This window comes from Mustela lutreola, chromosome 5 (genome assembly GCF_030435805.1).
Source record: "Mustela lutreola isolate mMusLut2 chromosome 5, mMusLut2.pri, whole genome shotgun sequence".
Taxonomy (NCBI): Eukaryota; Metazoa; Chordata; class Mammalia; order Carnivora; family Mustelidae; genus Mustela; species Mustela lutreola.
Window position 1 is genome coordinate 62176536 of NC_081294.1, and position 24997 is coordinate 62201532.

The 24997-nt window shown below is 50.4% G+C and overlaps 1 protein-coding gene across 1 annotated transcript in view; it reads left to right on the plus strand.

Annotated features, from left to right (window-relative positions):
* The first annotated feature begins 345 nt into the window (after positions 1 to 345).
* The window catches only part of ERGIC1 (endoplasmic reticulum-golgi intermediate compartment 1), a 104730-nt gene continuing 80078 nt past the window's right edge, over positions 346 to 24997 (plus strand). The window contains exon 1 of the mRNA XM_059174318.1: positions 346 to 756. Coding sequence (XP_059030301.1) covers positions 737 to 756 — 20 coding nt within the window. The 5' untranslated portion in view covers positions 346 to 736. The remainder of the gene's footprint in view (positions 757 to 24997) is intronic.

Consider the following 24997-nt stretch of genomic DNA (forward strand, 5'->3'; position numbering starts at 1 on the left):
GTGGAAGATGGAAGCAGAGACAGCTATCTGGTCCACCGCAATCACTTCCAGTGATCCAGCCCTTTACCGGGTGCCAGGCGCTGCACTAAGCCAGTCTCCCAACTTTCTCCTCAGACCCTCAGGGAAAAGCCCTTCAAATGTCATCGCCATCTTTGTGCAGACGTGGAAAGCAGTGGGGGCTCAGAGATGCCAAGTGTCTTTCCCAGAGAGGCACAGCAAGGAAATGATGGGTCCGCTACGAGTGTGGGACTGCCTGACCTCCTCCCTTCTCAGAGCTGGACCTTATGTGCGACTCAAATCTGGATCAATCATTCATTTAATCCTCACAACACAAGGAAACTGATTTACAAATGCAAAGGAGCTCTTCGAGGCTGAGGTTTGCCCAAGACCACAGAGAGAAAGTGAAGGAACGCTTCGAAGGAACGAATGCGTCTTTGGGGGCTCCCTGGCCTTCCCCCCTCCAGCCGAGACTTCAAAGGCCCGCCCTTCCCCCTCCGGGCCCGCGGGCCCCTTTAACCGGGCGGCGGAAGGGGAGGCCGGGGGCGGGCGGACAGCGCCCAATGGGCTGCGCGGAGCGTCACTTCCCGGCGGCGGGAGGCGAGCGGCGGGTGTCGGGGGCGGTGGGCGGCCGGCGGGGGCGGGGCGGCCGGAGGAGGCGTTGGCAGCGGGCTGGGACCCACGCGGCGCCGCAGCCCACCTGGCCTGCAGCGCTCCCACCCACGGCGGCGGCGGCACGATGCCCTTTGACTTCAGGCGGTGAGTGTGGCGACTGCGGACACGGGGTCGGGCACGCCGGGGACTCCTGTTGCCCCGCACGCAAGAGCAAGCCCCCAGCCCCCAGCCCTGTGCATGCCTCCTGCAGGCCCGCGGGGACCCGGGGCGGCCCCCTTGCTGCACACAAAGCCAGCCGGAACCTCTGAGGGCCCCCTTGTGCAGCCAAGCCACCCACCTCCCTGCCGCCCCACCCCTTCCCTGCCCCGAGCCCCATCCCCAGCCTGCCCCGAGCCCCATCCCCAGCCTGCCCCGAGCCCCATCCCCAGCCTGCCCCGACACCAGGCAAACCCCACGCAAACCCGCATCTCCTGCCCCCCGCCCCCCAGTCTGGGAAACAGATTAACTCACGCCACCAGCCATTCCCCCTCCTCCCATCTATGGAGCCTCGTTTGGTGGACCCCGCCCCTGCTGACAGGTGCGTCCTGGGGGCACCTCCGGTGAGCCCCCAGGGAGCCCCAGGGGTCTGCAGCCGGGTTACCGCGGAGCAGCAGCTGGAGGGTTTTAGGTTTCCATAGGCTGAGGCTGCCCCAGCCTAGGCAGCACAGGAGTCCTCTGTCAGTCCTGGTCCTGTACTCGGTATGGGGGCACCATGGGCAGGGCTCCCCAGAGGGCCCAGTCTGGTCTGGCCTTGGCTTTCTGCAGTCACTACAATGGGTCCTTTTTGGGGTCCAGCTGCCTCATGGTCCACGTTGTGCTGGGCTAGGCCTTCCGAAAGCCTGCCTGGGAAGGGGTCTCCGCCAGACTTTGCTTTGAGGTATGGAGCCCCAGGGAATGCCCTGGCCTGAGACAGCCACACTGTGGGGGTCTGGCCAGGAATATAGCAAGGCTTCAGTATGGGAAGAGCTGGATTAGCATCCTGGCTCTGCCTCCTCAACTGAGCAGCTCTGTAGATTCTAGAAGTTAGGGGCGAAGGCCCTAGGTTAAGACCTCTCCTCAGCTCTGTGAAGGGATGACTTGGGCAAGTATCTGAACCCTCTCAGTAGCTCTAAAATTCACTACCTGCAGGTTGGAGCTGGATTTAGGTCCTCAACTGTGAGGAGCATGAGAAGCATTGAAATCAGAGGTTTGTAGGGTTTAGAGCTCAGAAGCAGGACATTAGTAGATGGGGGGCTTCTCCGTGAGGCCTTTTCTCCATCTACAAATGGGGATACTGATGCCTGTCTCACAGGAGGGAACTCTTCCTCCTCGCCTGCCCCTTCCCTCCACATAGGTGAGAGTGAAGTTGGGGTAAAGTGACAGCCTTCCCAGGAAGAAAAGCCTGGCAGTGACCCCCAGGCACTGGCTGATGTGGTACTCCCGCCTTTCCTGGGCACCCATGCAATCTGTAAACATCTGCCAGCTTCCTGCCCCTTCCATGAAGCCCAGAGGCCGGCACCAGGGTCTCAGGCAAATGCTTGCAGGTCCAGGGCAGTTCCAAAGAAGGAAAGCTCCTCTGATGGAATCAGGGGACAGTCCTTACACTGACCCTTAGCACTGGCCCGTGAGAGCTGTGGTTGGCACATGGATTCTGGCTCCACAAAGCCTCCCCTTACCCAGGCTGAGAGTAAAGATCCCTGACCTCCCACCCCCAACCCCTTGCAATTTCTTAGGTTGCAGTGATTTTGACTTTGTTGGGGACACCGCCACTTTGGGTCATTGAATCCTTTCGCTCTGCATCTCACCCCTTACAAGGGGGAAGTTGAAGCTCCAGGCTGAGGGTCTTGCTGTGCACTTCAAGGGAGCTAGACCGAGGGGTGGGCCAGGGTCTAGGTCATGCCGAGCTTCTCACCTGCTGCCCCTTGAGTTGAAGGTTTGGCATGCCTGGTGCCATGGGGACCCCAGCTCAGTGAGGTCTTGTTTTATAAATTTTCTTGAGGGCTTGGGCTTACCATAGAACAGTGAGGATAGATTTCACCACTTTGCATTGGAGCTTTGGAGGACGAGTCATCTGTGCCTAGTAACCCACACTTTAAGATCTGTTAATTCCAGGGCTTAGTTTCTAAGGAAGGTTCTACCATCCCACACACCTTCTTCCTCTTCAGTGTTCATTCATCAAATGTTTACCATGCTCAGCTCTCTGCCACGTGGCCCACAGTACAGAGCTCCAGCTGTGCAGCCCTGCCCTCTCAGCCCTGGGGAGAAGAGAGGAGGGCATCTCCCCCCAGACAAGGCGCTGCGAGGCTTAGACTTGAAGTCTGTTCTCTTATCACCTGCGAGAGGGAGTTGGATCTCCATTTTAAATCAAAGGAATGGGAGGCTGTGCCGAGTAGAAACTGTTTGCCCAGGGCCATATACTAGTGAGCTGGTGGAGCTGGGACTTGAACTCAGGGCGGTTAGCTCCAAAGCCATAGCTCTGGGAGCAAAGGGAAGACTTGAAGGGTCCCACAACCCTGTCAGATCTCTTAAGAACTGTGGGGGAAGGGAGAGGGGCATACTGTGGTTGGACCCACTCTCCCAGCTGGAGGCCTGGAAGAAAACCAGGCTTCCTGCCTGTTTTTCTGGCCTTAACAACTAACCAGAATCAGGAAGTGTGTGTGTGGGGGGGTGGCGGGGGACGGGATGAATAGCAATCTCTTGCCCTCTTGCCCTTTCTTATCAATACTCCTTTTTTCCTTAGTGCCTACGGGACCTTGTGCATCTTACCTTCTATGTGTTCTCCTGTCTGTGAAATGGGCATGAGAACAGTACCCATTGTTGAGAGGATTAAAAAAGTCAATGTGTGTAAAGCATTGAGACACAGTAAGCACCTAATAAATTTTGGCCACTATTTTCATTATTTGTGTTATTACATGTAAGCACCTATATTTCCTAACACTATGTAATTCACTTAATTATGATGCTTATTCTCTTTCTCCCTTCCATTAAAACATGAGCTCCCTTAGGGCAAAGATTTTTATCTGTTTTATTCTCTGCTGTAACTTCAGTGCCTAGAACAGTACCTGAGCCAAACTCGCTCTTGGAAATGCCTCTTAGGGTCTGTTAAGGAAGTCAAAGGCATGGTGTGATTTGATCTGCCAGCTCTTCTTTACTGGGCAGATTTACAGCTCTTGGTGGAGAGTTTTCCCCTTTCCTTCCTTGAATTTGCTCTAAGTTGTTTTTGGGGGTTGGGGGACGCGGGATCCTGGGCCTGCAAAGATTACTTGTGTTTGCTTTGCTCCTGTTGAATTGTTTCATTAATCGCTGGCCAGTTGCTGTTGTGGAATTGGCCTTGTGACCCAGATCCGTGGGTGTTGGCTCTGACTGTACCCAGTTCCGGCTGGCAGGGGTCAGCAGCACCTACCTTCTGCTCAGCCTGGGGTGGGGGTGGGGGACAGTGCCTGCAGCCTGGAGGCCCAGAAGAGCCTGAGTACAGCTTTCAGAGGGCAGAGATGGCAGGCCTTCCCACAGGCCCATGAGCTGAACCCCTAAGCCCTGGGTCACCAGGGCTTCTGCCCTGTCACCGACCAGCCAAGCCATGGGACTGTTAGTTTAATCTTCTCAGAGCCTCGGGTTCTTCATTTTAAAGACAAGTGGTAACCTTCACTGCCTCACCTAGTTGGGTGGATGTAGGGGCAAGAGAGGTGTCCCTGCAGGGTAGGGTCACTCTGTAATCTGTAGGGCCCAGGGCCAAATGAAAATGCAAAATCCCTTTTTGGAAAAATATTGTGAATTTCAGGACAGTGACAGCAGAGCATTAAAATAAGCAGGGGACGCCCCCCCCCCCCCCCGCCATCCTGCCACCAGACTGTGTCACATTGCTTCTCATACTGGCCTTCCTCCAGGAGACCCCAGACCTTCTTGAGAGAACCCTGAATGAGCTTTCCAAAGCTGACCTGTTTTTTTGTTTGTTTTTTTCCCATAGTAAAGCTTTCCACAGTTAACCTGATTTTCTCATGTCCTGGTTTCAACCTTCAAACAGGGTCCATTGCTCTGAGGATCAAGTATGAATTACTCAGTTCTTCATGTGGCTTTGTCTGAGGGGGGCCCTGCAGACCCAGACCCCTCCTCAGTCTGCACCAGGCAAGCCCCAGCCACCACAAGGGCTCTGAGAACATAGTTAAACACTCAGCTGTTAGCTAACATGAGTGTCTGTATTTCTACCCTGCCTTATTCCAGGAAGAGCTTGGGGAAGCTGACAGAAACTCATACTATTGAACAATTTTTTTTTAAGGATTTATTTATTTTAGAGCAAGAGTGTATGGGGGGAAGGACAGAGAGAGAAGGAGAGAGATTCTTAGTGAGACTCTATGCTGAGTGTGGAACCGGATGTGGGGCTCGATCCCATGACCCTGAGATCACAATCTGAGCTAAAACCAAGAATTGGACATTTAACTGACTGAGCCACCCTACTTTACAACAATTTTTAAAAAACATAAATGGGCTTTAAAATGATGGCAAAAGGGAGATGAAGATTAGTGGAAAAGTGATGTGAACACTGGAGCTAGCATTTTGTTATTGAGCACTTACTACTGACTAGTGACCTGACAGTGTTATAAGGATCTTACGTATATCAATTCCTTTAATCCCACAGCACCCCTACCACACGAATTATTGTCCCACTTTACAGATAAGCCAGTTGAGGTACAGGACCAGTGTGAATCGGCAGAACGTGCTAGGGTTGAACTGTTGCCCTCTGGTTCCAGAGCCCTGCTTTCCAGCTGTAGGCTCATCTCTAAACCTTTTCCCCTTCCATTCAGCAAGTTCAGAGAGAATGGGAATCTCCTCTAATTGGATTCACTGACTTTCTCATCTCTAATTCTTCCCCTACTGTGCTCATTAAGAAGCTTAATGCCTCAGCTTTTTTTTTTCTTTCTTTCTTTTTTCTTTTTTTTAACCAGCCTCATTTGGCCTGACACTCGATTCAGAAATTGTCTTTAAAGAAGCCCACTAACCATCTCACACTAACTTAGAGCATCTCACTCTTGAGGGTCCAGGTTTTTCCACATTGGCCACTTGGGCTTTAAAGCCTAGAACACGTGTTTACCTGCTCATCTGGACATGGAATGAGCTGGAAATCTCTCCTCTCAAGGCAGTTGGGATTCCGGACTGTGATACCTATTATCTTGAGATAGGGCTTTGGCCAGCTGTGGCCTTGTCAAGTGCCATTTCCCATCTAGTCATCTTTTCCTAGTTTATTTTGGACTTGCTGCTGGGCAGTTTTCTTCAGGCATTAGAGGGGCAGACGGATGTGAAGAGGGTGTCCAGGGGGAGGTTTGCCTACCGCCTCTATATCGGTGGCCCTCAACACTGGCTATGCATTAGAATCACTGGAGGAGCTTTAAAAAAGTCCCCCAACTCAGGCTACACTGTAGACCTAATAATCAGGCTCTGAGGGTCGGGGCCAGTATTTTTTTTACTGGTCAGGTAGCAGTATTTTTTGAAAGGCCCTCACATGACTCTAGTGCAGGACAGAGACTGAGAAGATTGCTGAAAATCGGGAGAACCCATAGGAAGCAGAGCAGAGAGCTCTAGGGTAGGGAAGGCTGGGAGTGGAGTCTGGTCCTACCTGTCATTCCTGTGTGACCTTCAGCAAGCCATTTCCCTACTCTGGGACTGATCCTCGGTGGTCAGGGGGTTGATAAGTGGTCTTACCTTTCCATTGATGTCCTTGCTCTTCAGAGTGTGGTCCCAGACCAGCAGCTTCAGCATCACCCGGGAGCCCCTGGGAAATGCAGAATCTCATGCCCACCCGGAATCCGAATCTGTGCTTTAACAAGCTCCCCAGGTGATTTGGATGTGTGGGAAGGTTGCTGAAACCCTGCTCTATATGACTCATCTGATACACTGTCTTTCATTCTGTGCTGCATACGGCAACTCTGACTTGGAGACTCACAACACGCGTGTCCCTTTCTAAAGGCACTGAGAAGTCCTGCATGAGAGGAAGCCAGATCACTTGGTACAGACAGCTTTTGTCAAACTGATTGTTGAAGCCACCCTGTTGTTCACAAGGCGCCCAGTACCATTTCTCAGAATACAGAGTAGGAAGCAGCCCTAATTGATCCTTTAAGGAAGTAGTAATTAGCCTAATTGTCTGTTGTCAACTTTAACATTCAGGTCTGTTAACTTAATTACATTGGTTATATAAGCAGGGAAAGTGTAGAACAGGAAAAAAAAAAAAAAAAACCCTCTAACACTAGCTGTATTTGTTGTTATAATTGTTGGCCCTTGGGAGAGGCAGGAGAACTCAGGGCTCCCCGTCCTGCTGAGAGCTAGGGGATACGAGGTGCTTTACAAATCTACTCACCCCGAGTGGGCATTATTGTCCCTATTTTACATCCAGGGAAATCGACCTCAGACAAGATGGATCACACACCTGATGCCTCAAGGGCCCTGGGGACTGGTGTACACTGGCCACTGTAATCCTCTCCGTGGAGCCCTTTTCTCCTGTAACCCATGGGGCAGCACAGCTGGGCAGGAAGCAAGATCCCTTTGAAATGGATTAAAGGTTCAGTTTTGGAAACCCATTGGAGATGAGAAGCCTGGCTCTTACGAAAACAAAGTATAGTCACAGGTGCCTGAAACATTGAACCTTGTTGTGGCAGGAACCTTTCCATGGCGTTTGTTTTTTGTTCTTGCATTCCATTCCGGGGCTGGCATCTCTTCGGAGGAGGAAAGGAGGCATTAGTTATCTTACTAGGAATGCCTGACGGTTCCTCAGCTCGCGCAAAAGATTGAGTGCTGTGCTGGGCAAGGTGTGTCCTTGGATTTGAAAGTCACCCTGACCCCACAAGACAGACACAGTTATTAGTAATTTATTTTCTTTAGTTTCTTTTTAAAATTAATCCTACAAAAAAATTGACTTTTGGTGTACTCCTCTACAAAATTCAAGACCTTTGCTTGTAGAACCACCCCAAGCCTGTGTAGATACAAAACAGTTCTTTTTTTTTATTGACATATAAATATTATTTGCCCCAGGGGTATCGCCAGGTTTACACACTTCACAGCACTCACCATAACACATACCCTTCCCCAATGTCCATAACCCAGCCACCCTCTCCACACCCCCCTCCCCCCAGCAACCCTCAGTTTCTTTCCTGAAATTAAGAGTCTGTCATGGTTTGTCTCCCTTCCGATCCCGTCTTGTTTCATTTTTTCCCTCCCTACCCTCCCCCACAGCCCCCTGCCCTGCCACTCAAATTCCTCATATCAGAGATATAATTGTCTTTCTCTGATTGACAGAGAAATAGCATAATACCCTCTAGTTCCATCCACCTCATTGCAAATGGCAAGATTTGGGGGTTTTGATGACTGCATAGTATTCCATTGTATATATATACCACATCTTCTTTAACCATTCATCTGTTGATGGATATCTAGGCTCTTTCCATACTTTGGCTGTTGTGGACATTGCTGTTATAAACATTCGGGTGCACGATATACACAATAGTTCTATCACCGTAAGAAACCCTCATGCTGTCACTGTATGGGTCCTGCTACTAATGCAGTTTTTAAAAAAATTGTGCTAAGAATGCTTCAGAGGAGATCTACCCTCCTAACAAATTTTTAAGCATGTGATAGTATGAACTATTAGTTGTCCATCAGACCTCTAGAACTTACTCATCTTGTATGACTTGAAGAGTAGCTCTCCATTTCCCCCTCTCCCCAGCCCTGGCGTCCACCATTCCACTCTCTATTTCTCCAAATTTCACTGGATCCGATATCACATAAGCAGATATCATGTAGTAGCTGTTCTTCTGTGACTGGCTTGTTTCACTTAGCATAACACCCTCACGATTCATCCATCTTGTTGCATATGGCAGGATTTTCTTTTTTCAGGCTGAATAATACCCCATGGTACATCTGCGCCACATTCTCTTGACCCATTCACCTGTCCTTGGACCTCTAGGTTGTCTCCACATCTTGGCTGTTGTGACTAATGCTGCTCTGAGCGTGAGGGTCCAGACATCTCAAGATCCTGAGTTCAGTTCTTTTGGATAAATACCCAGTCACAGGATTGCTGGATCATAGGGTGTTCCTATTTTTTGACTTTTTGAGGAACCTCCGTACTGTTTCCCAGAGTGGCTGCACTGGTGTGCATTCCCACCAACAGTGCACAAGCGTTCCCCTTTCTCCACATCCTCGCCAACACTTTGGACTGTGGCAACCCTACAGGTGTGAGGTGCTAGCTCATTGTGGTTTGGATTTGCATTTTGCTGATGACCAGGGATGCTGACCAGCTTTTCGTGTACGTGTTGGCCATTCGTATGTCTTCTTGGGAGAAATGTTTCTATATAGCTCTGGAGAGTAAATGGTTGGTCACATACCCTGAAGCCACTGAGCCCCAGGCAGATAAGGTGATTTGGTGTGGGCTCTGGCTCATGGGAGTCGACACTCTATCCGGAAGGGGCAGCACCAATGCGGCTCTGTGGTTCCGTCCTCCTCAGATTTCTCTCATTTTCAGAAAATGACAAAAATCTTTTAAATTATGTGAAAATGGTTAGGAATCATTTCTGGTTTTATTTTTGTGGAACAGGATCCTGGGCCAAAGCAACGCCTTCCGGGGGCTGACAGTGGTCCATGTCTGGCAGCGGGCAGCCTGTGTGTCACACGTACCAGTGTGAGACCATGTGCTGGCTGGGTGGACAGGACTTGGGGCAGAGCCCCAGGACTGCTGGAGGTGATCTGCCAGGCTTGGAGCCCAAGGCAGAGAAGTGTGGGTTTGGGCAGAGGCAACCCTGGGCCATAGGACTTTCCTCTTTGGGGCAGTACTGGGACAGCACGGCCAGCTCTGCCATTGGACCCAGCCTTCCTCTCCAGCCAAAGCTCAACTTGAGTGACACTCCTTGCTCCTGACCTTTTAATACCTTCATCCTCTAGGGTGTATCTTGCAGGCGACTTCTCAGGACTGTTGTGATAACAACGGTGCCCACAATAGTCCCCATTTAGCAAGTGCCTGGCTAAAAGCTTTGCTTGGATTCCATCAGTTGATCCTCTTATTGGGTAAGAGCTATATATTATTCCCATTTGTCTGTTGAGGATGCTGGGCAGAAAGGAGGGACAGGACTTGGCCAAGGTCGCACAAACTGCAGGTAACACAGCTGAGACTTGAGGGTTCATTTGTGATGCCAGAGCTGACTTTCTTAACCACACTCTTGTGCCCTGGAGGCAAGTGTTATCACCTTCAATTTTGGGGGGCTACTCCATGGACATGCCTAATGTTACTTGCCATCCTTTTTTCTTAATTCAATTAATTAACAGAGTGTATTAATAGTTTCAGAGGTCGAGTTCAGTGAGTCATCAGTCTTATCTGACAACCAGTGCTCATCATATCACATGCCCTCCTTAATGGCCATCACCCAGTTACCCCATCCCCTCAGCGACCTCCCCACCAGCAACTCTCCATTTGTATCCTATGATTAAGAATCTCTTACGGTTTGTCTCCCTCTCTGATTCCGTATTGTTTTATTTTTCCCTCCCGTCCCTCATGCTCCTCTGTTTTGTTTCTTAAATTCCACATATTTGTAAAATCACTTGATAATTGTCTTTCCCTGATTGACTTATTTCACTCAGCATAGTACCCTCTAGTTCCACCCACATCGTTGCAAATGGCAAGATTTCATTTCTTTTGATGGCTGCGTAGTATTCCATTGTGTATATATACCACTTCTTTTTTTTTTTTTTTTTAAATTTTTTTTAAATTTTTTTTTTTTTTTAAAGATTTTATTTATTTATTTGTCAGAGAGAAAGCGAGCAAGATCGAGCACAGGCAGACAGAGTGGAAGGCAGAGTCAGAGGGAGAAGCAGGCTCCCTGCGGAGCAAGGAGCCCGATGTGGGACTCGATCCCAGGACGCTGGGATCATGACCTGAGCCGAAGGCAGCCGCTTAACCAACTGAGCCACCCAGGCGTCCCTATATACCACTTCTTTATGCATTCATCTGTTGAGGGACATCTAGATTCTTTCCATAGTTTGGCTATTGTGGACATTGCTGCTATAAACATCAGGGTGCAGGTGCCCCTTTGGATCGCTACATTTGTATCTTCAGGATAAATACCCAGTAGTACGATTGCTGTGTCATAGGGTAGCTCTATTTTTAACTTTTTGAGGAACTTTCATGCTGTTGTCCAGAGTAGCTACACCAGCATGCATTCCCACCAGCAGTGTAGGTGGTTTCCCCTTTATCCACATCCTCGCTGGCATCTGTCGTTTCTTACATTGTATTAGCCATTCTGACAGGTGAGGCAGTGGTTTTGATTTGTATTTCCCTGATGCCGAATGATGTGGAGCATTTTTTGGCGATCTGGATGTCTTTTTTGGAGAAATGTCTGCTCATGTTTTCTGCCCATTTCTTTTTATTTATTTATTTATTTTATTATTTTTTAATTTATTATTTATTATTTTATTCTTTTATTTATTTATTCTTTTATTTATTTATTTATTTATTTGACAGGCAGAGATCACAAGTAGGGGGAGAGGCAGGCAGAGAGAGAGGAGGAAGCGGGCTCCCTGCTGAGCAGAGAGCCCCATGCGTGGCTTGATCCCAGGACCCTGGGATCATGACCTGAGCCAAAGGCAGAGGCTTTAACCCACTGAGCCACCCAGGTGCCCCTTTCTGCCCATTTCTTGACTGGATTGTTTTTTGGGTGTTGAGTTTGATAAGTTCTTTACAGATTTTGGATCTGATAAGTCATTTGCAAATATCTTCTCCCATTCTGTTGGTTGTCTTTTGGTTTTGTCAACCAGCTGTTTCCTTTGCTGTTCAAAAACTTTATCTTGATGAAGTCCTAAGAGTTCATTTTTGCCTTTGTTTCCCTTGCCTTTGGAGACATTTCTAGCAAAAAGTTGCTGCGGGCAATGTTACCCGCCACCTAGTTAGTTGTTTACAGTTTGTTTCTCTGGAAGCCTAGGAGGAATTCTGGGTCACTGTAGAGGAGGCCAGACCTGGTGATCACTTCCTGTCACAGTACACGTCTATGGGCAGATTACCACCAGTGAGCCCCTGCTGGGGAGCCACACAGAGGGGTGCAACCCTTCCAGTGGGGAGCAGGTGGGACTGGTCTCTGAAGCCCTCGTGAGCAGGCTTGAGTGGGCTGCAGTGGTGAAGCCAGTTCATTGAACATATTTACTGGGGCCCTACTGTGTGCCAGGCTCAGTTCTAGTTGTGGGTATATGTACTGGACCAGACAGGAATCTCCCTCAAACTGCGAACTCATGAGACTTGTTTTTGTTCTGGCATCTGCTTCTCTTTCTCTCTTGCTCTTTTTAATTAAATGCACTTTTTATTTTGGAATAATTTAGGTTTACAGAAAACTTGTGAAGATAGTACAGTTACCCCCATCTGGCTTTCCCCATGATTCACACCAAGCATGACCACATCTGTTAAAACTAACAAATTGATATTGGTACATTATTATTAACTAAAATCCAGACTTTGTATGGATTTCACCGGTTTTCCACTCGTGTCCTTCTACTGCTCCAGGATTCAATCCAGGATCCTACATTGTATTCAGTGGTCATGTCCCCTCAGTCCCCTATGTTTGGGGACAAGTCCTTAGTCCTTCTCGTTTTTCATGACCTTGGCAGCCTTGAGGAGCACTGTCCGGGTGTCCTCAAGAATCGCCTTCAGTCGGGATTTGCCTGTTGTTTTCTCAAGATTAGATTGGGTTGTGAGCGGAGTGCCTTTCTCAGTGCATCCTGTCAGGGTACCATGTGATGTCACTGGTGGCGCTTCACCTTCATCTGCTGCGAGCAACATGGCCCAGCTGCCCCTGTATGGCCCCTCTTGAAAGGACTGGGAGCATTTCATCTAGTGCAGAGAGGTGTTTGATTTATTTATTTACTTACTATTGAGCCTAAATATTTCCCCAGATACTCATTCTTTATTGCTACAGAGAGGCATTTTGAAGATTTGTCTGAGTCTTTTAGGCCCACTACAGTAGACAGGGTGCTGGGTCTGTCCAGAGCCCATTCCTGTGGATCCAGGATGAGACAGCAACTCCCTGTTTGTCTCCACCTGCTGAAATCTCACCCACCGTCCTCAGCCAGCCTTAAGCACCCCCTCCTCCGTGAAGCCTTTCCCGTTCTTCCTGAGTGGCAATGCCCTCCTGGCTGTGCCAGCCCCTCCTCTCTCCATCTGTCTCTGTGCTCTGTGCCTCCCTTGCTCTCTTCCTGTTTGGCCACAAGGACTCCGGGCTGTGGCTCCCTCCTGCAGGACCCAGCACGGGGACTGGCACATAGGGCATGGCTGTCCCTGAGTGATGTGCTCAGCAGAGGCACATGGCATTAGGTGGAGGAAGGGCTTTGTCCATCTCCAGTAGTCCTGGCTTTAGTTTCAGCTGGACTGCTTCCCAAATGTTTGACCTTGGCTGAGATGCTTCACACCTCTGAGCATCCTTTGCCTCATTGCAAGCCAAGCCAAATCATCAGCAGCGCCTGGCTCCCAGGATTGTGGTGAGGGCTAATTGAGCTTGTCTCCATAAAGCCCTTCAGACTGCCTGGCATCTGTTTGGTACTCAGTAATTATTTGTTACAGAAAAAAAGGAAATCCAGGCTGTCACAGAAGCTTTCCGGGCTGGCAGGAAATTGGACTAGAGATGCCTCCTTGATAATAGCCCACGTCAGCGAATTTCCATAAGTAACCTGAAAATCACCGTGATGTAATACAACAGAAGCTCATTTCGTGCTCATGTAAAGTCCCAGGGTGGCTGGGGGAGCTCTGCCCCTCACAAGTACCCGGAGACCGAGGTTTCTTCCATCTTGTGGCTCTGTCCTTCCCAAGGAAGTGTTGGACCCTCTCCCAGACCTGGCAGTGTGGAGAGAAGGGGAGGATGTGGAGGGCTAGGTGGAAGGTGTGGATACAATGCCATCATTTCTGTCCTGACCTGGGGACGCGCTCCCACCCAGTTGGCGGGAGCCACAAGGAGACCCAGGCAGGCCATGTACCAGGAGGATGCGAACAGGAGGGGGTTAGATGTGCCTGTCGATGGCAGAGGTGGGAACTGCGCTCAGTACTTTACAGCCTTCCACCATTCTGGCACCAGCTCCATAAGCTGGGGGCATATTCGTAACCAACATGTATTATTAGTCAGTTTTTTAATTCTATTTTTATCTATGAAAGGTAGCTGTATAACATCTTTGAAAATGGTGAAGCAGTATCGCCTGCCAGAAATAGATACCAATAATTGCAGGGTTGTTCAGTTAGCTAGCCGGTGCCTTCCAAAGTTGTTGAGTCTGTTAAAAAAAAGTGGGCGTGGTGGGTATCGGCCAGTGGCAGAAAGATGAGAGCTCAGCCACAGAGTAGCACTGCCTGAGACTTCTTTGATCTTTTCAGAATGTTAAACAAGTGAGAACTCAGCGGGGATTCAGCACACTGCGCAGCCGAATGCCATTGAACCACCAGGTCCGAATATCACCTGAAATCAGCCGGGGTCATACCAGTGGCCCAGGTGCCACACTTCCAGAAATGCTGGCTTCGGGGACGATGAGCACATGATATGTACAAATCCAAAACATGGTGCCCGGAGGCGTGGATGAGATCCACTGCTTCGCCTCATAGCACTTAGCACTTTACAGTTTGCACCTTGATCTGTGAGGGAGGAATTAAGAGTGTCACTTGGCCAACGGGGAAACTGAGGCCCAAGGCAGGACATGACTCTGTCCACCACCACGCCTCCTCAGAGGGCCATATAGCAGATTTGAGTGCCCCTTCCTTCCACTGTCCCTGGCTGCTGTCTTTGGTTGGGGAAGTAGGTGTGACTCCTCCTGTAGGTGTGACTACCAGGGGCCAGGGTCCCTGGCACCCATCACCTGCCTGGTGCATATGGCTGTTGACAGAGGAATGCCAGCCTCCCAGGCCTGCTTCGAGGAGCCAGGAAATCAGAAGGCGGCCCTGGGCCTGTTTGGGAACTTTTCAGCCACTCCCTGGCCCAGTGGGTGACATAAATGTGTCTGGTGACAGCATCAGTTGGTACTGGCACCTGGGGGACTGCTTAGCCGCACGTTGTTGAAGGCTCCTCCTGTGCCCTGTCATGCCTTTTTGACATTGTTTTGTCCTCTGGACTGGGGCAGAATCCTCCAGTGATCCCTTCAGAGTCCAGGTGAGTTCAGGAAATTTCCTCTAATTCCCCTCCTGCAATGCTCCACCCCCTCATTTATAGCCCCGCCCACTGAAAACAGGCAGTGTGCCCTGGGGCTCCTAGGCACTTGGGTGGTGCTATTCCCACAGTGGAGGTGAGGACCACAAGGCCCAGGGAAGTGGGGTTTGCTCATTCGTTCATTTGTTCATTCATTCATTCACCATTCATTTAAAAATTTACTGGGGAGAATTCCAGGGGGGAAAGCAAGACTGACTTTGTCTTTACCTTCATGGTGTTTCCAGGCTAGTGGGGGATAAATATGGGCTAACAGGGGTGAACAAACAATGGCATAGAAGGTTATTTTTCATTGTGGTGAGTACTGAGAAGGCAGGAAAAGTAGATGGGGCAGTAAAGAATTTGTAAGGGAGGAGCTAACTGGATTAGCATGGCCATCTGGTACTCCTCCTCCAAAGAGATCCTCCCAGACTGCCTCTTCAGTCTGATTTAGGTCTCCATTCACCCTCTCCCTGGCTGAACCTTTTTATCATACCTGGGCACGGCCTTCAGATCACTCAGCACAATTGTGGTGATCTGTGTCTGCCCTTTGTCATTTAACATTCTGTGTCAGTGGAGTGTAAGCTCTTGAGAGCAGGGACCCAATCTGTGTCTGTCACCAGGTCCTGGTGCTGAGGCCAGGGTCGGCACACGGCAGGTGCTCAGCAATATATTTATCAAATCAAGAAAGGAGAGAGGCAGGGAGGAAGGGGCCAGTCTAGCTAGAGTAAGATCCCAAGCCTGGGACGTATGCTCTCCTCACCTCACACCTTCCACGAAGGAGCTCAGAACCCCAAACAAGGTGAGACTCCCTGACCCCCAGCACCTGGCAGAAGGCTCCAACTCCACTGAGACTGGATGCTTTGTTGCCATATCTCTGTGTTTGGAAATGTTTTAGTTTTCTCCTAAGGGTGTATGTGCATCTGAAAGGATTTATTTCCCCAGCGGTGAGAATGGAAAATGTTTCCTACTGACTTTGTCCTGAGGAATTGGGAAATCAGATATTACTCAGGCGTTGCCTGTAGTGGGAATGGGCGACTGGCTGCCTGTCCTCTAACGAGTTGCCACCATGTAACCCCCATCTCCTCAGGCTTCGCTTGCTTAAAATGACACGTTTGCCCCCAGAATTCGAGGTCGGGAAGTTGGGAAGGAGAGGACACCTGATGTTCCACATTCACCCCAGCCTGGCAGTTAGACCACATTGTTCCCATTTTGAACAAATAGGGTCAGCGCAGTTGAGGCCTGGGCCCAAACTCACATCGCTAGCCAAGTAACAGAGTCAGGCTCTAAACTCAAGACTCTGAGCTCCAGGCGGTAATGCCTTCTGTTAAATACCTGACCTTGGAAGCTCAGCCTGATCATTTTTCAGTTTCAGTTGAGCAGTTCTGTTCAATCTAGAATGGACGGGTTTCTCTAATCACCTGGGCCCTGTGTCTGTGCCACCACGCTCACACCTCCACACCACCTGCCCCACGGCTCTCTCTCTGGTCCAGGATGGGCCTAGGATTCTACATTTTCAGAATGTCCTCAGTGATTCTTAGGGTCAGGCAGACTGCGAAAAGCCTGCAAAAAGTCTTCACTATTAGGCTTCAAATGTAATCCTCGAGCTGAGAACAAATCTGAGTTAACTTGACTGATGGTGATCGTGAATGTGTCTTCTGGGACTTCAGAGTTTAGAAAGCCCTTAGAGATGAAATGTGGTCTGGGGATGATTGTTTTCTCTGTAGATGAGGACTCTGAGGTTCAAAGGGTTCATGCAGCTGGAAAGGGACTGCGGGAACATGGCTTTCCTGAACTCACATCCCATCCTTGTTTAGTTTGCTGGAGGGAGCATTTACATCTTGCTAGGTGAGCGCTAGTTAGGTGCTCAGATCCTTGCCAGTGACAGAACTATGGGCTTTGACCCCTCTGTGTCCCTGGTACAGAGAACTAGACCTGACCTGTTCTCTGCCGACAGATATTTCTGGAAGGAGGGAAGTGAGAAGTTGCAGGTGCTAGACAGTTGGGGGTGGGGATGATAGTGGAAGTAAATGTTTATTGAGCATCTCCTGGGCATTGGGCCCAGGGCTACGCACTGCAAATATGTCATCTTACTCACTTCTCACAACGAACCCAGGCAGTGGGGGCTTTTACTTCCGCATTTTGCAAGTGGAGGCAACTGAGGTAGAGCGATTTGCCCCAGTGTTGGTGCGTGTTCAGGTTCTGGGCTGATGGGAATCCTTAAATACGGGAGCTGGGAGGGTGGGGTGGGGCTCGAGATGGATAGAGCCAGCCCTTCGGTTTTTGGAGAAATCTGAGGTTCTGAGAACTGAGGGGCTCCACCCAAGTTCACCCCACAAACCAGGTTTTGCTGTCAGACCTGCCTGACTTTCCCCAACTCAGCTTTGGTTGTTCTAGCTATAAAACTGGGTCATGCTTAAAGCCAGGTGGTTTATCACAGCTGAGTTAACCCTGAGTCAAAGGAGCAATGAGAAGCTTCACCCACCCATATCCACCCCGCCCTGGGTCAGGCCCCTGGCAGTGGGGGCCATACTGGCACGTCACCCCACTTGGACCGCCGCCTGCCCTGCACTCACTGGAGCATGACAAGTCAGCCAGCCAGGATGCTGCGTGTTCTAGAGCTAGTCTTGAATGCTGCCCCTGGGACACCTGGGCTCTGGATCCTGGAGCATCCACCCATGCTGTGTGTCCTTGGGCAGCTCACTTCACCTCTCTGAGCCTGCTTTCTGGTATAAAAATGGGGACATGAATCCTGACAGCCCCCTCTCCCCACAACTACCAACTCCAGGGTTGCTGGGTAGAGTTAAGGAGAGAACCTCCTGTAGCTCCTGGCCCAGAGGAGGTCCCAGTCCATGTCATGGCCCCTCTGCTTTCCTTCCCCTATTTATGAAACTTCCTGACAGGCTTGATCTGCTAATGCAGAGACTAAACTGATAGCGCTGGTGCAGGGCTTTGAATTCTGCCCCATCACAGATTTTATTTCATCCTCATGGTCTTTTAAACAAATTGAACTAAATGCCAGCACTTTGAAGTTAGATGTCACAAAAATTGATTACCATTGCCTCTAAAAAATGGGGCTCTCCGGCCAGGTGACAGACATAGCTATATCCCTAAGGTGTGGCTGCAATGCTCCCCCACTCCCTGTTGCCTGGTCCCCAGCTATCTCCCTTTCATTTATGAGATCTGCATCCTAGTTCTCAACAGACCAGCTTTTGGGCACAGGGATGTCTGAGAGGAAATAGGCTGCAGGCAGAAGCTGGGCCGGGCTGGGCAGAGCCCTGAGGCCAGAAGCTTGTGGGGAGGTATATGGGCTGGGCAGGGAGATGGGCTGTGTTGGGGGCTTCAGGCATCCTGCGAACCTCTCTGACATGTGAAGACACCTTTGCAAGCAGCCAAATTGATTTGACCTAATGGAGGTTAGAAGTCCAGATGCCTGTGAAAGACTGCCTGGGCTCCAGTGTGCCACTTGCCAGCTCTGTGACTTTGGGCAAGTTACTAAACCTTTCTGTGCCTCACTTTCCTCATTTGCAAAATGAGAATGATATGTGGCTCATACGTGTGCCTGGATATGGTAAGCATTCTACTTGTCAGTGGCTAACATTTCCAACCCCAAATAGATTTGTCTAAGATCTTCCTTAAGAGATGGTCAGGAAAGGTTCCTAGAGAGATCGGCCTGTGTCTAGAAACCCCAGACAGAGACTAGTATAATTGAGTATAATTCTTGCTAAGAGAAAATTGCCAAAGCATCAGGTGTATTGTCGTCATTGCTGGAGGGAGCAGTTTTGCATTTCTCATGCCTCCACTTTGAACCTGGTGCTTAGAGATTCTATTAAGGACACTCCGTGGGGAGGGAGTAGAGTGAAGGAGAACAAGGCTCAGATGTAGATTTTTTTTTTTTAATATTTATTTATTTATTTGACAGACAGAGATCACAAGGAGGCAGAGAGGCATGCAGAGAGAGAGGAGGAAACAGGCTCCCTGCTGAGCAGAGAGCCCAATTCAGGGCTCGATCCCAGGACCCCGGGATCAGACCTGAGCTGAAGGCAGAGGCTTTAACCCACGGAGCCACCCAGGTGCCCCCCAGATGTAGATTTTTTTTTTTTAAGATTTTATTTATTTATTTGACAGAGAGAGATGACAAGCAGGCAGAGAGGCAGGCAGAGAGAGAGGAGGAAGCAGGCTCCCTGCTGAGCAGAGAGCCTGATTTGGGGCTCGATCCCAGGACCCTGGGATCATGACCTGAGCCGAAGACAGTGGCTTAACCCACTGAGCCACCCAGGCGTCCCCAGATGTAGATTTTAACTTTTCGAAACGCTGGTGCATTCTGCCCAGGTACCCTGTTTTGGCAGATTAGCTTGCAGGACCTGGTTTCTGCTGGCCGATGTCATTTACCACCTCACAGGATCTTCCTGTGGGCCTCATGTGGTCACAATGGACACTGAGGACCCAGGCAGGGAGGTCTCTCTTGAAAGGAGCCAGTGGCCATTGGGATACACCAGAAACCAAGGTTAATTAAGAGTTTGGTCTCTGAGTCTCCCACCAGGCTGCCAGTGCCTTGCTCTGCCTTGGTCATTACTGGGTCCCCTAGGCCTAGGACAGTACTGGGCACACTAACAGAAATGTGTCAAGTAGTAAATGAGCAGAGCTCGAATCCTGGCTGTGTTTGAATGCCAGCTCTACCACTTCCAGGCTCTCTGATTTCCTAGTGCCTTACTTGCATCCTCAGTGGGGATAGTGGTGGGAACTTCCTCCTGGGAGACAGGACTCCTTCAATGACATAATGCTGTTAAGTTGCCCAGCATGGCACCCTGCCATTGGAAGGGCCCAGTACCTAAGGCTGGGATTATTTTTCAGTTTGCATAGGTATTTGAACCTTGACACAGGCTACCACATGGGCCTCTGGCTCTGTGGGTGGCAGTGTTGAAACTGTCATTTTGGAAACTTTACCTGAGCATATGGGCAGCCTGGAAGAGAGAGGGTATGTGGGTTTGGCCGAGGAAGAGGAGCTCTGGGGAGAGCCACCCCTGTTTATCAGAAAAGCTCCTGTGTGTACTGTGTGTGTGTGTGTGTGTGTGTGTACACATGTGTGAAAATCTGTTCACATCTTTGCTAAAGGCCCAGGGGTGGCCATTAGTGCCCCAGCTGGTGTCACAGTGTGGGGCTCCCCAGTGTGGGGACGTGGGATGTGGACTTGGTGTCCGCCGTCTCACCAGGCTTAACTGCTTTGCCATGCTCACTTGTTGTCTGGGAAGATATTGCACAGGACCTGTGATATGGAGGAATGTCTAGCAAGACAGCTGGACCCCGCAAGGTCAGTGACTTGTGAGTGGCTCTTGGGTCAGCTGCTCCTTCAGGGGTACCTCCTGCCAGGTATCTCTCCACTGGTTTTAGAGCACATTCCGAACATTTCCCTCCCTTGGTCCCCCATCACAACCCCGTGGGGGAAGGAGTTGCCCATTTCACAAATGGGAAAATCGAGGCCCAGGGGGTCATGGTCTGCCTGACTGGCTAAGGGCAATTTGCTGCTTCAAATGCAGATTCCCGTGGCTCTACCCGGAGTTTGTGATGTGGGGCATCAGGGCCTTGGCCTCTGTATTTCCACACTCCTGATCATTACAGTACCCCCAGAGTGGAACCCCAAGCAGGAATTCCAGGTTTGTGCTCTGGCCCTGTTTGCTCAGTCTTGCCAATCATGGCATCTTTCTGGGATTTGTTGTTTGCTCAGGTGTGAGGTGGGGAGAGCAGTAGTGAACTTCTGGTGATGTGAGAATTCTAGAAGCAGGTGTGTAGCACTCTTTAGGGCCCAGTGAATATACATTTGTTGTTATTATTCCATATGTGATTTGTTACAAAAGCAATTAAAGAAACAAAAGGGACGCCTGGATGGCTCAGCCCGTTGAGCATCGACTCATGGTTTTAGCTCCGGTCCTGATCTCGTGCGGTCCTGAGATTGAGCCTTGTGTTAGGTTCCATACTCAGGAGTCTGCTAGGATGTTCTCTCTCTCCCAAATAAATAAATAAATTTATTTTTTAAAAAAGGAAACAAAAATGCTATCTGTGTGTATAAGACACGGAGTGTTACAGGTCACACTCCTCCCCTACCCCGTCCGCTGAGTAGTGTTCTCCAAACACCAGGAAGCACTGCTGGGCAGGGAAGGGGATGCTGGTTTCCAGGAGGGCAGTGGGTACAGGGGAGGAAGCACATTCAGCTGCCTCCTGGACCTGGTCTGGATCCAGGGAACATGTCCCCTGATAGGCCCCCACGCCCCTCTGCTGGCCGTTTGCCTGGGCCAACAGTTCCGCCCAGCACTTCCGGGGAGATGGTCTCCGAGCCCGCTCACGCCTTGTTTGCTCCTTTGCACACTCATGCATGAACTATTACCATTAGCACCTGCTGTATGCCGCATATGGTATGGGAGCCGGGATATGAAGCTCAAGGCCACGGATGCCGTGCCTGCTCTCATGGAACTTCCATTCCAACAGGGAAGATGGACAGTTACATGAGTAAGAGCTTTCTGAGCAAGAACATCCAGGGAACCTGGGGATTCAGATCGAACTTCTCACGGGGCTGGAGGAGGGCCTCCCCACGGTGTCACTCCGGAGACCTTAGTGTTGAACAGAGCTGGGTAGATGCCAGGGTGAGGGGTCCAGTGCTGGCCAGAGGCAGGGGCAGGAGTGAAGCGTCAGCACACAGCAGACTGGAGAATGCATTCGCGGCACGATGAGAGTGTGCCCTTGACCCTCAGTGCAGGGAGCACAGGTTTGAGCAGGGGAGCCAAGTTCGATCTGTGGTGTGGCAGCTGGCAAGTCTGTGCTAGGGAAGCGGGCCAGGGTGCAGCCTGGCAGGGCCAGGCGAGCAGCTGCTGGCTCTTGCGGTATTTAGTTTCTCTGCCAAGAGGCTGCTTTGATTCATATTTTCCACATGGACTTGATGTTTGGAAAATGTTGACCTTCAACTAATTAAATGTCACTTGTTAAATTTTAAGTCACATCCTATTCAATTAAAAAAAAAAAAAAGGACAATGGGCCTGTGACTTAGTTTATGGCCTGTTGGCAGGAGGCAACTTGACAGTACTGGAGGCCAGAGAAAAAACAGGTGCCTTATCAGTGACCCCCCACACACACACACCACGTCCTTGGTGGTGGGCCCCGTGTCGTTTCTGTGTGAGGCTGGCTGGACTGACAGTGAGGCTGGGTGAGTGGCCAGGCTGGAGAGGCTCAGATAAGACTGGAGTGCCAGCCCAGGCGGGCAGAACTGAGCACTGCTTGCAAGAAGCAGGGTCTTGTTGGGAAGGTGGGGTCTGTTCACACAGGCTGGAGAAGAGTGGAGGCCACGTGGGTGATAATGCTTGGCCAGAAAAGAAGCAGATGGTGGAATGTGCAGAAGCCGACAATGAATTAAGGGGCTTCCTGGGGGAGAGACACTGGAGAGATGAGGCAGGGTCAATCAGCGAAGGGGAAGGAATGGCATTCTGGCCGAGGGGCTCTGCAGCCTGATGGCAGACTGGGAGGCAGGGATAGTGGTGTCAGAAAGAGTGGGAGTCACGATAGCTTGGGGACCTGGCCCAGGGTCTGTCCGTTTTTGCATCAGGCAATGGGGAGCCATAGCAGGTTCTTGAGGAAAAGCAGTGTCTAGCACAAGGAAAGGGATCAAGTGAATGTGAGAACTCCCTAGGGCATGGATGAAGGGGAACTGAAAGCCTATTGGCATGGGTTCCTGTATTTCCCAGGGATGTCCAGTGAGTGTTCTCTCTGTTGGGATGACTGCTTGTTATTCACACTCTCATGGAGGCCAGCCTGAGACTGAATTCAAGCATATGAAATGCCGAAAGCATGCTCCAGGCGTACAGGCGGCATTGGAATTGTGGCCAAGGGCTGGGACCCCCAAAAACCCCACTGCAGGAAATTCGCAGTTGGGGAATTGAAAAGCTGTTTGGAAAATAGCACTGGAGCCCCAAGGCCACTCGTAGACATTAGGCATGTGTTGACGTATTTGAAGTTCATTAAAATAATACAGGAAGAGCGGTGCCTGGGTGGCTCAGTGGGTTGAAGCCTCTGCCTTCAGCTCGGGTCATGATCCCAGGGTCCTGGGATCGAGCCCCACATCGGGCTCTTTGCTCGGCAGGGAGCCTGCTTCCTCCTCTCTCTTTCTCTGCCTGCCTCTCTGCCTCCTTGTGATCTCTGTCTGTCAGATAAATAAATAAATTTTAAAAATTAAAAAAAAAAAGTAATACAGGAAGGAATATACTTGATGTTTTAGGCATCTTAAATGAAGAGTAACAGGAACTTATTTCAGCTTCACGTCCTCATCTGCAAATGGGTCCAACCATAGTGCCAGCTTCATGGGGCCATTCTGAGGATCACAGGGGCTGATGCAGGTGAGACACTTGGCATTGGACTTGGCTAGAGTAGGTTCTCCATTGATATGCCTGGGACAATCCGATTCATTCTTACTTACCATGCTGACTTACTCTGAGCATGAACATTTCTGTTCCAGCAGTTTCAGGGAGATGCTAATAAATTTGTTTCACTTTCTTGCATGGATGCCCTGCATAAGAGACTTTTTCCCCTTTGTCTAGAATTCACTGCCTAGTGTGAACATTCATTTCCCTGGCCCCACCTCCTCCCAGCTGTGGGACTTCAGGCAGGTCCTTAATCCCCCTGGGACTCAGTTTCCTCCTTTGTAACAATGGGCTAATAATAGTGCCCCACCTCCGCATTTTGTGAGACAGAATGAGATCACATACGTGAATTGTCAGCAAGTGCTCCTCCTCAGCCACCGTGTCGCTGGCCCCTCCTCCTGGGGTCCTGTGTACCCCCAGGACTCAAGGCAACCTAACCCTCTTCCCCATGACTTGGCTTTCTCCCTATGTCCTTGTCTTCCACCTTCCATTAGAGTTCCTAGAGTGGGAATAATCAAATCTATGTCTTCCCGTCTGCTCCTGGCTTTACTTCCCTTTTCATTTTTTATCCCCCAAGGCTGTTTCATTGGCCATTCATTTATTCATTCATTCACTTGTTTATTTACACATATTTCTGCTGGTCATTCACTTGGCAGTAGGAGTCCAGTGGTGAGCAAGAGGGATATAACCCCTGCCTTCATGGAGTCTTTGGTTTCAACAATTATATCAAAAACCCAATTAAATTTGTAGTTCTCAGCGGATACAAGGGCTGCAGAGGAGAACATAGAGGACTCTAGGACCTGAGTCTTCTTGGGAATCAAGGAAACCTCACTGCAGTGATGGAGCAGCTCTCTGAAAGATGCTTAGGGCTGAAAGGGAGGGAGGCCTGGGTGAAGGGCCCTGCATGGGCAGAGGCTGGAGGCAGGCAGGACCCTGTGGCAAGCGGAAGTAGGGCCGAAGAGTGCTGGGCTGGAGGTGTCCAAGGAGGCAGGCCAGGAGGGCCTCATAGGGCATGGTTAGGAATCTGTCCTCTATCCTCAGAAGCCTTCTACCTGGGAGGGGTTTTAAGATCATGAAAATCTCACCCTGGACAGAGGGGGAGGAGCAGAGCAGGTGAGGTCCTTCCGCAGTGTTCAGGTGATGGGCTTGTTGCTCTGTACCATTACACACCCCAGGTCCTTCTAGAATCACGCCCTGGAGGAGCCACTCAGCTGGGGTCCTCAAGGCCAGAAGCTTTGTGTTGATGTGCAGGAAAGTCACAGACACTGAGGTTGTGGGTCCCAGAGGCTTGGGGTAGGATTGAGGAGCCCTTGCCGGCTACCACGTGTCCAAGAGGATTTTTGTGTAGTCTGCTCCCGATGAACCTGGGGAAGGGCTGTTTACTTAGAGCCTTCTGTGTGCCCAGCAGGCCAAGTTCATCATCTCAGCGAGCCTTCCCAGCGCTCTGCAGACAGGGGTGGGAGTGCACTGTTGTCCAGAGAAAGAAAACAGGGTTGGGCATTTGTGAGGGACCTGCCCCCTTATCCCGAGGCTCCTACCTGCCAGGTGTTTTGAGCCCAAGTCCGAGCCCCCATGCGCTGTAGGTACCAGCAGGGAGAGCCCGCTGTGATCGGAAGCTGTGTGGATGGGTCTCGCCGTGTCAGAAGATCTGTAGGTAGCTTGAGAGGCCTGTGGCTGCGGGAACCCACTGTGATGGCATGACTTCTCAGGTTCACATTGCCTTCTTCATACACCATGGTCCAGGCTCCCCTTCAGACTTCCAGGATCGCTCCTGGCCCAGATGCGCAGCAGGCA